This window comes from Erithacus rubecula (genome assembly GCF_903797595.1).
Source record: "Erithacus rubecula genome assembly, chromosome: 4".
In the NCBI taxonomy this organism is placed as follows: Eukaryota; Metazoa; Chordata; class Aves; order Passeriformes; family Muscicapidae; genus Erithacus; species Erithacus rubecula.
The window spans coordinates 67,785,088-67,802,939 of NC_136686.1; the positions used below are offsets into that span (position 1 = coordinate 67,785,088).

Sequence of the window (17,852 nt, forward strand, 5' to 3'; positions counted from 1 at the left end):
GCGGGGCTGCTGAGGCGGCGGCGCTCGGAGGGAGCGGGAGCGGGGCCGCCATGATCAAGAAGTTCGATAAAAAGGACGAGGAGTCCGGTACGGGGGGGCTGAGGGTGAGGGGAAGGGGTCTGGGGAGAGGAGGGGGCTGAGGGGAGCTGGGGTGACAGCGGGGTTTGAGGTGAGGGGACGCTGAGGTGACAGCGATGCTGAGGTGACAGATGCTGAGGGGATCATGAGGAGGGGCTGGGATGGAATTCCCAGAGAAACTTTGGTTTCTGCAGAACTGAAAGTGTCCAAGGCCAGCTTAGAGCAAAGCTGGGATAGTTTAAGGTGATAAAATGATCATTAAATCTCCTTCCAGCCTTTCCTTGGCTCTGTGGTCTCTCATCTCTCACAGCTCGTGGGGAATTCAAAATATTTTCCACTTATGGTGACAAATCCAAAAGAACTGGGCTCCGTTTGATTTTTAGAGAGGGTTTTATCCCCATCTCTTCTCAGTGCACGTTTCATCCCTCAAAAAAAAAAAAAAAAAAGAGTTGATTACGTGTATTTCTATTTATATCATTACCTGAACGGTGTGATGATATATTTACAGAAAATAAACTTTTCAGAGAAGCTTTTCCACACCTTCTCTGCCTGCACATCTGGAATTCCCAGCAGGGAATTTAGGCAACATCTGGCCCCATCTCTCTGTGCCCAAAGGGGGGTAAAATCTTGGTGTCCAGAGAAGCTGGGGCTGCTCCTGAATTTCTGGAAATATCCCAAACCAGGCTGGATGAAACTTGGATCAACCTGGGATAATATCCTTGGAAAATCTCTTCCAAAAATCAGAAATTTAAATCCATGTTCCCTACAATACTGAAATTTTGTGTGCTGCTCCTCTGAGCTCCAAATGTGCCCAGCTAGGGTTGAGTTTGTCTCATTTTCAAATTTTTTTTTTTTTTTTTCTGCTTAAGGTGTGAGAAGTGAGGATTCAATGAAAGATTCTTGCTTGGGAAGAGAGGATCAGGGGCTGGGGAGGGATTTGTGGGTCTGAAAAATTATTTCAGCTCTGTTCCACATCCTGATCAACTCTTGTGTTGATGCCTTCAGTGCCTAAAGGTTTAAAAAGAAGTGGATTAGGGAAGCAGAAAAAGGAAATAATTTTATGTCAAGACAAATTAAATATCAAGCATTTTCTTCTTCCCTTTTTTTTTTTTTTTTTTAACCTTTATTCTTTTCATAACTCTGAACATACAATTTAAAGCTTTGTTATTCAAATAGGAATGTCACTGGTTTTTTTTTTTGTTTTTTTTGGTGGAATTTTGGGGCTGTTCCTGCATGTTCAGACCTTTTGGGGTGTGGGAGGAATTCCTCAGCTGAGAAATCTCTTTTTTTTCCTCAGGTAGTGGCTCCAATCCTTTCCAGCATCTGGAGAAGAGTGCTGTGCTTCAGGAGGTAAGAATAATCACAAGTTAATGCTGTTTAAATAATTAATTTTTCCTTCAGGAAGTGTTGCAGAACCATTGTGGGGAAATGTGGATGAAAATCACAGAGAGTGTAAATAAATTAATTTAATTTAAGGTTAATGAAAGGTTTTTTAGGGTTATTAGATGACATGTGGCTCCTGCTTTCCATATGGACATGTGGCATCTCAGGGGGCTCTTCCTGAAAAAAAAAAAATATTTTATTTTAAGGCATTTTTGCCACTTCCAGATGGCAAATTGAGTTGTTTGTGCTTTTTTTTTTTTTTTTTTCTCAGATGGCTGCAAACTAAAGATGCAAGAACACATTCTCTGAGACACATATTTAATCCAAATAAAAATTCCCAGCTGCTTGGCTGGAAACAGATTCATTTAATTTTATTGTTGCGAGAGAATTAATTTTTGTTTGAGGATTATATTCAAACAGAATTTCTGTTTGATTTCCAGGCAAGACTCTTCAATGAGACCCCAATAAACCCACGAAGATGTCTTCACATCCTTACCAAGATCCTGTACCTGCTGAACCAGGTAAATTTTTAGGATTTCTCTCCATCCAGAATTAATTTTTTTTTTTTTTAATAAAAAGGGAAAATTCCATCCTTATGGAAGGCATTTAGAATGGAGATAATTGTGGATTCTCTGAGAAGGAAAGGATTAAAAGATGATTTCTAACAGGGGAAAAAAAAAAAATCTCCAAGCAAAGATTTTTGATGTGTGGGAGGGATTTAGAAAAAAGGAGCTGGATAATTCCTGATTTTCCTCTCTGCTCATTCCAGGGTGAACACTTTGGAACCACAGAAGCCACAGAAGCTTTTTTTGCCATGACCAGATTGTTTCAGTCTAATGATGTGAGGAACTGGAGTTTTACCTCTCCCTGCTGCTTGCAGGAGCTGCCAAACCTTTGGATTATGGGATGTGGGAGGCAAAGAAGGCACAGGAGGAGCTCTGGAGGCAATTCCTGCTTTGGAAATAAAGGGCTGAATAATAACATGTGGTTATTCTGTGGGTTGGGAATGGGGGTGGAGGTGGGTTCTGAGTTAATTAAAGCTGTAAAAGTGGCAATAATGACAAAAGCTTAATTTACAAATCACTTGATGGTTGTTGCTTCCACTTGTAAATCACCATCTGCTTCATTCAAAATAGAATTCTAAAATTGTCTGCAGATCAAAGGCTGCTGTTCCTTAGAACATTGAGGCAAATGCCCTAAAAAAAAAATAAAATCTTAGAATGGTTTGGGAATTGAATTTGGGAATTCAGCTTTGGGCTCAGCAGAATGTAAAATCCTTCTGTGATCTCTTCTGCAGACTCTGAGTGTGTTTCATGTGATGGGGCTCATTCATTTTAATTAAAAAGGGTTTGCTTGTTAGATTTCTCCAAGGAAGGGGTAGCTGTTCAAAGATGTTATTGCATTTTTTGGAAATGCAATGGGTTTGGAATGTTTCTCATATCTACATTTTACAAAGTGGAGGATTTTTTAAAATATAAAGTTAATTGTTTTCAAAGACTCAATGTCCACACTCCAGATGTGTTTCTATTATTTTTGCAATAACAGAGTTTTATTTTCAAAGCTTTTAACTCATAATTTTAACTGATAATTTGGGGGGATTTCTGAGTGTGCTGCATCACTTCTTTGATCATTAACATGGATTTTTGCATTAGTTCTTATCATTTTACAAAATATTGATGTCTTACTCTTCTGATTTGTTTGATATTAGGGAGTTTGACTTATCAAATCTAGTTTTACACTTAATTTTGAATTAGAAAGAAAGTGCTAACTTTGAATTGAAGAGAATGTATTTTATTTAAAAACTTCTTTCTCTTTTAAAGTGAAATATTTTATTTTTATATTTTATTTCTCTTTGAAAACTTCTAATCCCCATCGATTTTCATCTTTTTCTGCACAGCAAACCCTCAGAAGAATGTGTTACCTCACAATCAAAGAGATGGCCAATATCTCTGAGGATGTCATCATTGTCACCAGCAGGTGGGACACCCTCCAGGACCTGGGATCAGCCTCTGCAAAAGGGGCTACAGCTCCCTGGCTTTGTTTGAGCTGCTACAGTCTTGAGGTTTTAGAAGGATTCTGTGATACACTCTATGTGCCACCCTCTGAAATATGTTATTTTCTTGCCACTCTGTGAGAGAATTCAATTTATCAAATGGTTGTTGCTTTGTTTTCTCTCTTTTTTTTTTTTTTTTTTTTAATTCATGTTTTGTCAGAATTTAGGTAGTGGCTTTGCTGTCTCACAGTTTAAAAAAAAAGCAGAGTAAAGTTCAATTCATTCTCCCAACTGAGCTCTCCATTTTCTTTCACTACAAAAAGAGGTGTTGCAGCTGTTGCAAAAGCAATAATTTGATCTGTTATTGGATTGCTGAACAGCTTTTGAAATATATAATCCAAACTGAACTTTGGTCTCTATTTCTAAATCAAAATTCCATGTGGAACAAGCAACACCACCAAGAAGGAGAATGAGCTAAACAAACCATAACAAAACAATACAAAATGTGCATTTTCTAGCTCTGAACTTCCCCAGATTTTGATGCTGATAACTCCAATTAAGCTGATTATTACAAAGCTGTTCCTAACCAAGGCTTCAGCAGCTAAATGAGGTGAGTGTCAGCTAAAGGCAGAGGTGTTCAAAGGATGTTTTTGGTGGTTGCAGTTTGACCAAAGACATGACAGGCAAGGAGGATGTGTATCGAGGCCCTGCCATCCGAGCTCTGTGCAGGATCACTGATGTGAGTACAGAGGGGGTCACTCTGGGACAGGGGGTGTGGGGGGAACCCCAAATCTGCTCTTGCAGCATGTATTTTACAGCAGTGCTAGAACTGCTGCTTTGTGGAGGGATGCTGCATGAACTGTGCAATTTCCATGGTCTCTGTGGGGCTGGAGAATTGGGAATGTGCAATTTAGGAGCTCCAGTTTCTATCTGGGATTGCTCTGATCAATGTCCTGTGCAATTTCCATGGTTCTGTGGGGCTGGAGCTCTGGGAATGTGCAATTTAGGAGCTCCATTTTCTGGTCTAGGATTGCTCTGATCAATGCCATGTGCAATTACCAGCAGCTCTGGGGAGCTGGAACATTGGGAATGTGCAGCTGAAAGATTTGGGATATCCAGTTTCTATCTGGGATTGCTCTACTCAGTGTCCTCTGCTCTGGCAGGAGCTCTGTGGGGCTGGACACTGGGAATGTGCAATTTAGGAGCTCCAGTTTCCATCAGGGATTGCTCTGCTCCATGCCCTCTGCAATTTCCATGGTTCTGTGGGGCTGGAGCTCTGGGAATGTGCAATTTAGGAGCTCCAGTTTCTATCTGGGATTGCTCTGCTCAGTGCCCTCTGCAATTTCCAGCAGCTCTGTGGAGCTGGAGCACTGGGACTGCCCACCTGGAAGATTTGGAAACTCCAGTTTCCATCTGGGAATGTGCAATTTAGGAACTCCATTTCTATCTGGGATTGCTCTGCTCTATTCCCTGTGCCATTTCCAGCAGCTCTGGGGAGTTTGAGCACTGGGAATGTGTAATTTAGGAACTCCATTTCTATCTGGGATTGCTCTGCTCTATTCCCTGTGCCATTTCCAGCAGCTCTGGGGAGTTTGAGCACTGGGAATGTGCAATTTAGGAACTCCATTTCTATCTGGGATTGCTCTGCTCTATTCCCTGTGCCATTTCCAGCAGCTCTGGGGAGTTTGAGCACTGGGAATGTGCAATTTAGGAACTCCATTTCTATCTGGGATTGCTCTGCTCTATTCCCTGTGCCATTTCCAGCAGCTCTGGGGAGTTTGAGCACTGGGAATGTGCAGCTGGAATATTTGGAAGCTCCAATTTCCCTCCTGGATTTCTCTGCTGCTGACTTTTTGTCACTGACCCTTCAGGACCAGGCAGCTCAAACCTCACCTTGCAGAATTAACTCCAGATTTTTGCTGAGTGTTCTTTGCAGGTGGATTTTTGCCTTCTGCTGTTTTTCTGCTCTTTCTCTAAAGCACCCACCTGTCCTTTTTTCCCTGTTTTTCCCTTCCCCAGGGTACAATGCTCCAGGCCATTGAGAGGTACATGAAACAGGCAATTGTGGACAAAGTCCCCAGTGTGTCCAGCTCTGCTCTAGTGTCTTCCTTGGTAAGTAAAGCAGATTTTTGTCAATCTGCTGTTTTGTCAGGCTTGGAAGGTGTCCAGTCTGTTTTGGTTTTTCTCAGAGATGTCTCTGGAAAATAAGAAAAAAAGCAGAATTTCCTTTCTCTCCTCAAATTCCTAACATTTGGGTACATCAATCATAATAATTACAAAATGCTCATATTTCTGCAGTGTAAAACATGAATTTATCTGGGGAAGGGGCCATGAAATCACCTGCTGAAACTGCAACTCAGGATAATTTCTGCTAATAAACCCCAGGAGAACAAAATTAATGCATCCACTCTGATTTCCTCTCCCTTTTTTTGGGAGAAAAAGCTGGGAAAATCTCACTAGTTAATATTTTTATGAATAAAAGTGGAATAATTAGAGACTGAGGTAGAGGGAAATCCAGTTTATAGAGCTGTAGGATAAAGAGCTTGTCTCCAACCTCAATTTTTTTTGCAGCACATGATGAAGATCAGCTATGATGTGGTCAAAAGGTGGATTAATGAAGCTCAGGAAGCAGCTTCCAGTGACAACATCATGGTACAGGTGTGTTGGAGGGTGACTGTCCCCAGAATTGCTGAGGGGGGGCTTAGTGACATTCTGGGACTTCTTAAAAAAACTTCAGGAAAAAAAAAAATTCTTATTTTTCTGTAGTATTTTAAAAGCAAGAATTGTGATTTGTGAGAAGCAACTTGACAGTTTCAAAAAAAATGAATGAATTTTTCCATGATGGCAGCACAAGATTGTTAATTAAGAGCTTGGTCTGGAGTTCTCTTCCCTTTTTCCTGCTAAATTTCTGGTAGCTGGGATGCTGCTGCCTGTCCCACAGGGCTTCTTGCAGAAGGGATTTCAATCTGAGTGCTCAAAAAACTTGAAATTATCTCACTGCCTCCCAATGAGCATCTCTTGGCTTTCAAAAAATGTGCCAGGTGCAAAAAAATGAACCCAAATATCAGTAAGATCTCCAAAAGAGAAAAATTTTTGCACAGGTATTCCAGACCTCTGTGGAAATGAAATTATTTTATCTGTTCAGAATATGGAATTATTCTGTTGCAGACTCATGATCAAAAAAATTCTGTAAAATCAGTTTTGTTCTTGCCCACTTAGCACCTTCATGAAGCCTTGCAGTAAATCAGTTTTATGGGGGGGAAAAAAACCCAAATAACTTAGAAAGGAACTAGAAATACTCCATCAAAAAGACCTCAAGGATTTTTGTGAGGTCAGCTGTCATTTCAGGGCTGTGCAAAGCTGAAACATTTGAAGTTATGATATTATGATGGAGGGAAAAAAAAAGGAAATAAATTAACTTTGTGCCTCTTTGGATCTTCAGGAATAGTTGAGAATGCACAGAAATGTTGCAGATCTTTGCAGCTTGGCTCAGTTGAGGTTAGAAGGTATTTCTGCCAGGAACCAGCAATAATTACCCTTCTTTTGATATTTTAATGTGGATTTTGCAGCTGTACTCAGTGCCTGCCCCTCTGTTTCCCATCCCATAGTATCATGCTCTGGGGCTGCTCTATCACCTTAGGAAAAACGACCGTCTGGCTGTCTCCAAGATGCTGAATAAATTCACCAAATCTGGCCTGAAATCCCAATTTGCCTACTGCATGCTGATCAGGATTGCCAGCAAACTGCTCAAGGAATCTGATGAGGGGTAAGGAACAGGAAGGGTTTAAAATCACAATTGATTTTAAGGTTTGGGAACAGCAGCATTGTGGAAATCAGAGACAGAACTGGAGTGCTTGTAGCCATGGGTTGGATTTGGTCTTGAAGGGTTTTTCCAGCCTAAGAGATCTGAGATTTTTGTGTTTGTAGCCATGAAAATCTTGGATTTGATCTTGAAGGTTTTTTCCTAGCCTAAAATCCTGGGATTATTGTGTTGGAAAAACCCCTTAAAATCAAGTCCAAGACTTTCATGGGTACAATCTAAAATCTTGGGATTCTGTGTTCATAGCCATGAAATCTTGGACTTAAGATTAAGGGGTTTTTCCTGGCTGAAATCCTAGGATTGTGTTTGCAGCTGTGAAAGTCATGGATTTGATGTTGAAGGTTTTTTCCAGCATAAAATCCTGGGATTCTATATTGTAGCCATGAAAATCTTGGATTTGATCTAAAGGGGTTTTTTCCAGCCTAAGAGGTCCTGGGATTGTTGTGTTGGCAGCCATGAAAATCTTGGATTTGGTCTTGAAGGGTTTTTCCAGTCTAAAATCTTGGGATTGTTGTGTTTGTAGCCATTAAAATCTTGGGTTTGACCTTGAAGGTTTTTTCCAGCCTAAAATCCTGGGATTGTTGTGTTTGTAGCCATTAAAATCTTGGGTTTGATCTTGAAGGTTTTTTCCAGCCTAAAATGCTGGGATTCTGTATTGTAGCCATGAAGTCTTGGACTTGTTCTCCAGGGGTTTTTCTAGCCTAAAATGCTGGGATTCTATGTTTTTAGCTATGAAATCTTGGACTCAATCCTAAAGGGTTTTTCCAAACTAGAAGATTCTGGGATTCTGTGTTTGTAGCCATGAAAGTCTCAGATTTGATTTTAAATGGTTTTTCCAGCCTAAGGGATCCTGGGATTTTTATGTTGGAGGTCTTGGACTTGATCTCAAGAGATTTTTTTTTCCAGGTTAAAATCTTGGGATTCTGTATTTGTAATGATGAAATCTTGGACTTGATCTCAAAAGGGTTTTTCTAGCCTAAAATCCTGGGTGTTTTTGTATTTTTAGCCATGAAAGTCCCTTGTTTGACTTCATTGAGAGCTGCCTGAGGAACAAGCATGAGATGGTGATTTATGAGGCTGCCTCTGCCATCATCCACCTGCCAAACTGCACTGCCAGGGAGCTGGCACCTGCTGTCTCAGGTTGGTCACAGCCCTTTGTACCCCTGAAACAACTGAAATAAAGAAATTGTAAAAAATCCAGCAGAATTAGAGTCCCCAAACCCTGAATTTTCAGATAACTTGGGGTTAAAAGCCCTTTAACCTTAAGTTTAAGGGCTTTTGGATGAGATCCCTTTTTCATCCAAAGGTTTAGATAAATGGTTTTTAGATAAAACCATTTACTGATGGTTTAGAGGTGACATGAGGTGATGCTTGTCTTTATCCAGCTGCAGGAATTTGGGATGGGAGGGAATTCTGGGTTGGAAGAATTCTTAAAGATCATCCAGTTCCATAGGCAGGGACACCTCCCACTATCCCAGGGTGCTCCAACCTGGCTTTGGACATTCCCAAGGATGAAACAACCACCAAAAACTGGGAAAACTCTCCTCCACTTGGAATATAGAACTGGAATATAGAGACAAATATACAAATAGAGAGATAAAAACCAGGAGTTTCTTTCTAACCTGGGTGAAACTCCTGATAAATTAAGCATAGAGCTGCATGAATCTTTAGCAGCATGTAGTTGAATGGAGATTTATTAGACTTCTTTGATCTTTGTTTTACATCTTTGGTTTTTATCTGTGTTTTTTGTTTGTTTTGGTGATTTTTTTCCCCCCCAGTGTTGCAGCTTTTCTGCAGTTCTCCCAAACCCGTCCTGCGCTACGCAGCCGTCCGGACCCTCAATAAAGTGAGTTCTTCAAAACCTCCCAAAAAACTTCAATTTTTCTGAGATCAGAGCCAGCCAACAGTGCCTAGTGATGTGTTACCTCAAGCAGAGCAGCTGTCCTTGTGATGACTTTATTTGGAATTATTACATGCTGGAGAATTGATATTTCCACACCAGAAATATTTCCTGCATTCAAGCTGTGATTGCTCATTTCTGGAGCACAGGGATGTAACAAGCTGTAGTTTGATAATCTGGGGATATTTAATATTACAAAATCCACATGAAGGAAATGTTCTGATTTCAGAACTGCACAAAAATTTGACTGTCAAAGCCACAACTTAATATTCATTTAAAATGCTGCAACCTAAACCCCTGACTTCTGACTGCATCCAATCCTTTGATCTGCAAGATGCTCCCACATAATTTTGGAATTGCACTCCTTGCAGGTAGCCATGAAACATCCATCTGCAGTCACTGCCTGCAACCTGGACCTGGAAAACCTCATCACAGACTCCAACAGGAGCATTGCCACCCTGGCCATCACCACCCTGCTGAAGACAGGCAGTGAGAGCAGTGTGGACAGGCTGATGAAGCAAATCTCCTCCTTCGTGTCAGAAATCTCAGATGAGTTTAAGGTGTGCCATTGGAGGCCTCTGCTCTTTCCAGCTGCAGGTTTTTCTCCCATTCTTGATTGTTGTTTTGTTTTTTTTTTTTTATGAAGCTTTTCCTGTTAATGTTTCAGTGGTTTAGTGTGGCAGGGTAAAGTTCAGAAAGTGTTTTCCAGCTTAAATATCCTGTGTGATTTCCTCCTACCACTCCAGGAAAGGGAAAAAAAAATTCATTTGTTGTATTGCTGCCTCCTGTGTAATATCCTGTATTTCCTTCTGGTTGTTTTAGAGAGGAAGGAGGATTTTAAGTGTTCTTTTCAAGTCTTGATGCATAATTAGAAAACTGTTAATTTTATAGTGGCTAATAAATTGGTTCAGTTGTACCATGAGGAGCACAGCTCTGCAAAATCAGTCTGCTTAAAGTAATCTTAACTCCTTGTTTTTATGAGAAAAACAAGTATTAGACAAGTTTGAAATTGCAAAGAGTTTTAAAAGCAGAACTTGACAAGTTAAAATTGCATCATGATCATGCCTGGGAAGAAGGAAGGGAGGAGGGGAGGCCTTTGAGTTAACACATTCCATCCTAAATCTTTTTCCATCCAACCTTTTTAGCAGAACCAGCCCTTGCAACACCCTTACACAAAACTGTTCCACCTGATTTTTATCCTTCATTTCATCAACCAAGGTGACAATCTGAGATAGAAACCTGTTTTTTTTCCTTGAGAAATAATCCCCTGAGCCACATCCCTCTGTGTTTTCTGCAGGTTGTGGTGGTGCAGGCCATCAGTGCCCTGTGCCAGAAGTACCCTCGGAAGCACAGTGTGATGATGACCTTCCTCTCCAACATGCTCAGGGATGATGTATGTGTGTGCCACTGCTCTGGGGAGGGATTTGGGGCAAGTTTGGAACTGCTTGGGGATGGGGAAGGTCTCTTCTGTCTGTGGGTTTACAGAGATGGGGCTGAGGGATTGTAAAATCTGGTAGGTCGGAGCTGTGTGAAATGCTTGGGAGTTAGTGGTGCCTTGGAGTGGCTTCCTGCAACAGAGGCTAGATAAAATTAAGAGAATAAAGTGGTTATTTATTAAAATGCCTTCAAATTATTCACCTTGGGCATTACAAGAGCCTGGTCAAGGCTACACCCAGGATGGACCCCAACTCAGGAGTTTTCACACTTTTATAAGGTTTAATATGAGGTTAATTGTCCAATTCCAGCTCCAGGTTCTGCAGTCCCATCCTTCCAGATTACTCTCTTCAATTTGCTGTTATTTCTGATTTTTGTATAAATTACACTTTTTATACCTAAAGCTGTAACAGAGTCCTGTAACTGCTCCTACAGAACCAGTGTAACAGATTCTGGGGCTGGAAAAGGATTGTTTTGTGTGACTGAGCTGTGAGGAGAACTTGCTAGTATTTTATATGAAGTTCAGTTATATATTAATGCAGTGCAGAATTTGAAAAATATAAATTATATAATAATATATCAGATCAGAAGCCTTCCAGAGGCTACACTCAAGATGAACAACAGTCACAAGTTTTTCAGACAATTATAAGTTTGGTCCATTTACATATCAGGGGTTAATCCTCCAATTACAAGTTCATGTACCCCAAGTCACTTCTATTTATACTGGGATATCCTTGAATTTCAGGCCTAGAGGGATTGTTTTGTGTGACCTAAATGTGAAGACAGTTAACTATGGAGTTAAGAGATCTGAAAAATATCAAAGCTAAAATCCTGAGGCATCATTGGAGCTGAGGATGCTCTGAGGGCTGGGAATGCCCCATCCTTTTTTAACCCCCATGATTGTTTTTTTTCCCATGGGAAGCCATCACTGAAGTGTGAAACAACTGAGAACTATCCCTAATTTCCTTTTCCCAGGGTGGCTTTGAGTACAAGAGAGCCATTGTGGATTGCATCATCAGCATCATTGAGGAGAACCCTGAGAGCAAAGAGTCAGGCTTGGCTCACCTGTGTGAGTTCATTGAGGACTGTGAGCACACAGTGCTGGCCACCAAAATCCTGCACCTGCTGGGCAAGGAGGGGCCCAGGACCCCCTCCCCCTCCAAGTACATCCGCTTCATCTTCAACAGGGTGGTGCTGGAGAATGAGGCTGTCAGGGCTGGTGAGCAATTCTGCCTTTTTATTTTTCCTCAAAATGAAATTTGAGGTGGTTTTAAGAAGGAGGTAATGTAAGAGTGGGTTTTTATTTAGAGGTCTTCATGGGAAGTTTTGTAGTAGCCTGCTAAAGGTTGCTTAGCCAGGGGTGTGGATATTTTTATAGGTTTTAAGAAATGAGTGGAATTGATAAAAGCACCAGTTAAGAGGATGTCTTGGTTTGGAAGACAGGTGTCTGTTAATTAAGTCAGAGAAATGAAAAATGGAAACCCCCTCCTTCCAAATTATTCTAATTTTGAAATGAAGGAGCTCTCAGGCAAAGAGATGGGAATTAGGAATAACAGTTCTTTACTAGGAGAATGAAAATAAAAATACAGTAATACAAAAAACAGAATAGTGCCAGAGTCAGAATCCAAGCTGGCACAGTCAGTCAGTCAGGGTGGTGGCACAGTCCCATTCCATGGTGCTGCATCCTCCTGCAGGGGCAGATGTGGCTCAGCTGGAGCAGTGCTCCTGGAGAAGGTGCAGTTTCCTCTGAAGCTCCAGGGATGATGTGCAAGGCTCTGGTTTTCCTCTGGAATGCAGTGGGAAGAAGGTGCCTTGGTGTCCAAATGTCAGTTTTTCTCTGGCTAGGAAAGGCTTGGCTCCTGCCCTGGCTGGAGCATCTCCCAGTGGGATGATGGAATTTTATCAGCCATGCCCTGGGACTCAGTGGCCATGAACAGGAGATATCTCCTGGAGGGAGGATGGGCTGTGGGAAGATAAAGAAAACTGTCCAACCTGAATTTAGCAACTGGCCCATTAACAGAGGATATTCCCCCTGAGTTATGAGGGATGGGTCATGGAAGAGATAAGGATCACTGCTTCACCTGGTTTTAACAGCTGGTGATGGAATCCACACTTTAAAAAAAAATAGTTAAATAATTTATTAAGTCTCACACCATTATAAAAATATATATACACTAATTATCATCATAATTACGATATTTATACCTTATCTACTTCAATATATCTACCAAAAAATTAACAGAACTATCAACAGAATATTCAGAATTCAAACAGAAGTGGGTGAATCCCAGAACTGGTTACATTTTGCATTGCAGCCTAAGACATGGGCCAAGTGATGATGCAATTTTCCATCAGGTCAAATATTTTTTTCTGGAGTCTTCTCCTTGTGTTTTGTTCTTAAGACTGTATTTCCAAGAGTTGTTCTTAACCTTGGTTCCCAAGAAAAACCAAGATAGCATTGGAATTTTGTATTCTCTGAGGCTTGGAATTCTAGAATTTGTTTTGTCTTTTTACTTAGAGAAAGGCCATGGAAAATTACTAAAAAAAAACCCCTAGCTACTAATATAATAAAACATAGAGCTACAGATATATATGCAAAGAATAATAATAATTAAAAAAATGTTCAAAGAAAAAAAGGCAAAACCAAGATGGCATCAGGCTGAGCTCTGCTGGAATTCCCAGGCTGAATCTGGGTTTGGAGTGTGGGGAGTGCTGGTTCCTCCCCATTCCCTGTGCAGAATGTGGTTTTATCCTGAGTTTTTATCCTCAGATCATCTTGAGTTCCTGCTTCAGAACATAAATCATAGATTGGTTCTGAATGGCTGCTGGAATTCAAGGTGTGACACACAAGGAGGGGACACTGTGACTTCCCTGTTTAATGTCACTGTCATAAGTTTGTACTTCCTGAAAGTGCTTCCTCTTCTTTCTGGGTGGGGATTTTCTCCAAGCTGAAATTGAATTATTTGGAGGTTTAACTGAGGGGTTTGAGCTCCCTGCAGAGCCTCTGGTGTAGCCTGGCCCTGGTCACAACTGGATTCTTGTGTGGAAAACAGATTTATCTGTGTGAGAGCTGCTGCAAATGGCAGAAATGCCAACAGCTGGAATATTCCACAGAGCTCCAACAAATATCTGGTGGAGAACTCCCTCAGAAGAGATTTTCAGAGCCTTGATCACAAGAGTATTTCCATGTAGAAATACAGGAATAGTTTAGTCTTTCCATATCACTGAAAGGTTTATGGTGTGGAAGTGAGAAATGTGTCAATTGAGAATTCAGGGCTGTTTGTGCAGAATTTGGGGTCCTCTGACACCTCCCTGTTCTCTCTGCAGCTGCTGTCAGTGCTTTGGCAAAGTTTGGGGCACAGAATGAGAATCTGCTCCCCAGCATCCTGGTGCTGCTGCAGAGGTGAGTGGGGGTGACACAGGAAATGTGATCCCTGGAAATTCTGATTGCCTGGAAACAGCAAGGTCACACCAGGCTGAAGTTGTCAATCCCAGTTTGGGGAGTGGGCAAATGCTTCTCCCACCTTTGCTGCACTGCTGGAGGAAGGAAGGATCACAAGGAAGTGAGGGATGGGATTAGTCATGGCAGCATGTGATGGTAATTTGGGCTGAGAACATTGCTCAAGGGCTGATAAATCACTGAGTCACTGACTGCTTTGGGCTGCAAGGACCTTAAATCCCACCCAGTTCCCCCCCTGCTATGGCAGGAGCTCCTTCCACTGTCCCAGGTTTCTCTAAATCCCATCCAACCTGGTCTTGCATCTTCCAGCCACAACTGCCAATTTTCTTCTCACACCCAACCTAAATCTCTTTTAATTTAAAGTTATTCCTCCTTGTCCTATCAATATCTGCCCATATAAAAAGTCAGAGCTTTTCTGCATGTGAGTATTTTTATCACCCCTTGATGCAAAAAAATTCCTGTGCAGGTTCCTCATAAATAACATTTGTGTTTCCAGAGTTGGGTGTTCCCATGTCACAGGTTCACGTTTCTTGTTAAGACACGCGGCGTTAACGATTTCATTGAAATTAAACCAACTCCCTTCTTGTACAAACACATTTTTTGCACAATTTAAAAATCTCTGTCACTACAGTATCAAAGCCAGTTTTGTCAGTACCATTTTGAGCTCAGCTCTCTCATGCCCAGAGCTGGCTGACCTTGTCCTTTTGTCCCCAAAAAGGTGCATGATGGACAGCGACGACGAAGTCCGGGACAGGGCAACCTTCTACCTGAATGTGCTGCAGCAGAGACAGCTGGCCCTGAATGCTGCCTACATTTTTAATGGTCAGTGAGAGAAAGGAAAACACTCTGAGCTCTTCATTCACATGGTTCTTCTGCCTTTAGCACCTCCCTGCCAAGTGCTTGTGCTGAGAGAGGCAGATTGAGCAATCTGAGTCTGTCCAGCTTGGCCTTGGGCACTCCCGAGGATCCAGGGGCAGCCACAGCTGCTCTGGGAATTTTAAGCAGCCTGAATCTGGGAATTTTATGCAGCCTGAATCTGGGAATTTTATGCAGCCTGAATCTGGGAATTTTATGCAGCCTGAATCTGGGAATTTTATGCAGCCTGAATCTGGGAGCTCTGGGCAGCCTGAATCTGGGAGCTCTGGGCAGCCTGAATCTGGGAATTTTAAGCAGCCTGAATCTGGGAATTTTAAGCAGCCTGAATCTGGGAATTTTAAGCAGCCTGAATCTGGGAATTTTAAGCAGCCTGAATCTGGGAATTTTATGCAGCCTGAATCTGGGAGCTCTGGGCAGCCTGAATCTGGGAATTTTAAGCAGCCTGAATCTGGGAATTTTAAGCAGCCTGAATCTGGGAATTTTAAGCAGCCTGAATCTGGGAATTTTAAGCAGCCTGAATCTGGGAATTTTAAGCAGCCTGAATCTGGGAATTTTAAGCAGCCTGAATCTGGGAATTTTAAGCAGCCTGAATCTGGGAATTTTAAGCAGCCTGAATCTGGGAGCTCTGGGCAGTCTGAATCTGGGAATTTTAAGCAGCCTGAATCTGGGAATTTTAAGCAGCCTGAATCTGGGAGCTCTGGGCAGTCTGAATCTGGGAATTTTAAGCAGCCTGAATCTGGGAGCTCTGAGCATTCTGAATCTGGGAGCTCTGGGCAGCCTGAATCTGGGAATTTTAAGCAGCCTGAATCTGGGAATTTTAAGCAGCCTGAATCTGGGAAATGGAGCCAATAGTACGAGCTGGGCTTTTCTCATTGACTCCTTCACTTGACAAAAATGTCTTCATTTTTTGCTTCATCTTTTCCTGTCTGAAATGAAGTGAGGGTTGGTTATAAAATCATTTTATGTCTGTGATTGAAACTTCACCTATGGAATAATAAATCCACGTGAAATTCTTGGGAGTGAGCTGTTTAGACTTGACAACTTTGTGTTATCTTCAGAGCAGGTTTTTTTTTTTTTTTTTCTGCTTTGACTGTTATGTGTTTCTTGTGTATCAGCTCTTAAAACTGAATTTTTCTACTTTTTTCCTCTGCAGGGCTGACAGTCTCTGTTCCTGGGATGGAGAAAGCCCTGCATCAATACACACTGGAACCTTCAGAGAAACCTTTTGACATGAAAACAGTTCCCCTGGCTACAGCCCCAATCTTTGAACAGAAAGCAGGTAACTCCCAGGCTCATGGAAATGGGCTGGAGGCAAAGCTCAGAGCCTCAGGGCTGCTTTTGTTCTGCTGATCTCATTAGCAAGGACATGCCTGTGCACAATCACAATTTATTGGTTCACAACCTTTGGGAAAAGGCCATTCCAGGATTTCTCAGTCACTTTTCTGGCTTTCTCCCATGTCCTTGCACAATTCTTGAGCATCTTCACTTAGCACAACAGCATTGGGTTGTTTTTTTTTTGTCTCCCTTCTCCTTTTATTTTTAATGCTGGCTCTTTGAGGACTAAGTGGTTTTTTCCTCATAACTCAGATTTATTTCTTCTACTTTCAATCTTAAAAAAAACAACAATTCAGTGTGTGGGGAGCCAGGCTGGCAGTGGTTTGCAGCAGAATGTGTGACACATATAGGGAGCATAATATAGGGAATATTTAGTGGAGATTTAATGGCATTTAAACCTTTTTCAGGGTTTAGTTGAGACAGAGCACAAAATCTTTGCTTTTTTTTTTTTTCTCCACAGAGATTGCCCTGGTGACCAGCAAACCTGAGAAAGTGGCTCCTTCACGCCAGGATATATTTCAAGGTAGGAATGATTAGTGACTGTCCAAAATTCCAGCAGAGCTGGAGAGGGACTGGGGACAAGGGATGGAGGGACAGGACCCAGGGAATTGGGGAAGGGGAGATTGGGGCAGGAATTGCTGGGCTGGCATTGCCAGAGAATCCCTGGAATGTCCAAGACCAAACTTGGAACACCCTGGGACAGTGGAAAGTGTCCAGGGTGTGGAACTGAATTAATCCAAATCATTCTGGGATTCTCTGAAGTTTTGTGATGATGGCAGGATCAGAACCTGTCCTTGTTGATCTTTTTTTCCTTCCTGCACAGAACAACTGGCTGCCATCCCAGAATTTAAGGGCCTGGGTCCTTTGTTCAAATCCTCAGAGCCAGTGCAGCTCACAGAAGCAGAAACAGAATATTTTGTTTGCTGCATCAAACACATCTTCCCAAACCACATTGTTTTCCAGGTGAGGGAATCCACCCCTTTTTCCCAAAACAGGATTTTGGACTGAAAATTTGCTTCATGCCATGAAGGATTTTAGCTGATTTGAAGGGGGGGGGGGGGAATCCCTCAGGATGAGGAAATATTTCCAAATCCTTTTCCCTGTTTGCTGCTGCAGTTTGATTGCACAAACACCTTGAATGATCAGCTGCTGGAGAGAGTCACAGTGCAGATGGAGCCAGCAGATGCTTATGATGTGATTTGCTGCATCCCAGCTCCCAGCCTGCCCTACAACCAGCCAGGAATGTGCTACACCCTGGTCAGGATCCCCCAGGATGACCCCACTGCAGGTGAGAAATGCCAAAAATCTCTCAAATTAAAGTTTTGGGGAGCTTCAAGTGTTGGGGGTGTGGGGTTTGGTTCATCCTCAAATCTTTGGTTGTGATTTTTATTTTGGGTGTGTCACAAGTGATGGTTTTTAGAAAAATAAATCTTATCAATGATCAGTGGTGTTGGATGATTAAAAATGGGGTGGTAAAGAGGATTCCATGAGCTGCATGCTCTGCAAACTTAGATTTATTGCCTGGAATCAAAGAAATGAACACATTTTAAAGCATGGATGTTTGTAGAGTTCA

The 17,852-nt window shown here is 41.9% G+C and overlaps 1 protein-coding gene across 1 annotated transcript in view; it reads left to right on the forward strand.

The window, feature by feature from the left end:
- The window catches only part of COPG2 (COPI coat complex subunit gamma 2), a 21,079-nt gene continuing 3,227 nt past the window's right edge, over positions 1-17,852 (forward strand). Inside the window, exons 1-20 of the mRNA XM_079303975.1 lie at positions 1-87; positions 1,376-1,428; positions 1,902-1,982; positions 2,231-2,302; positions 3,359-3,438; positions 4,118-4,193; positions 5,474-5,566; positions 6,026-6,112; positions 7,063-7,220; positions 8,281-8,414; positions 9,053-9,120; positions 9,546-9,734; positions 10,472-10,567; positions 11,584-11,827; positions 13,936-14,011; positions 14,787-14,890; positions 16,098-16,223; positions 16,740-16,802; positions 17,103-17,242; positions 17,396-17,567. Coding sequence (XP_079160101.1) covers positions 51-87; positions 1,376-1,428; positions 1,902-1,982; positions 2,231-2,302; positions 3,359-3,438; positions 4,118-4,193; positions 5,474-5,566; positions 6,026-6,112; positions 7,063-7,220; positions 8,281-8,414; positions 9,053-9,120; positions 9,546-9,734; positions 10,472-10,567; positions 11,584-11,827; positions 13,936-14,011; positions 14,787-14,890; positions 16,098-16,223; positions 16,740-16,802; positions 17,103-17,242; positions 17,396-17,567 — 2,149 coding nt within the window. The 5' untranslated portion in view covers positions 1-50. The remainder of the gene's footprint in view (positions 88-1,375; positions 1,429-1,901; positions 1,983-2,230; positions 2,303-3,358; positions 3,439-4,117; positions 4,194-5,473; positions 5,567-6,025; positions 6,113-7,062; positions 7,221-8,280; positions 8,415-9,052; positions 9,121-9,545; positions 9,735-10,471; positions 10,568-11,583; positions 11,828-13,935; positions 14,012-14,786; positions 14,891-16,097; positions 16,224-16,739; positions 16,803-17,102; positions 17,243-17,395; positions 17,568-17,852) is intronic.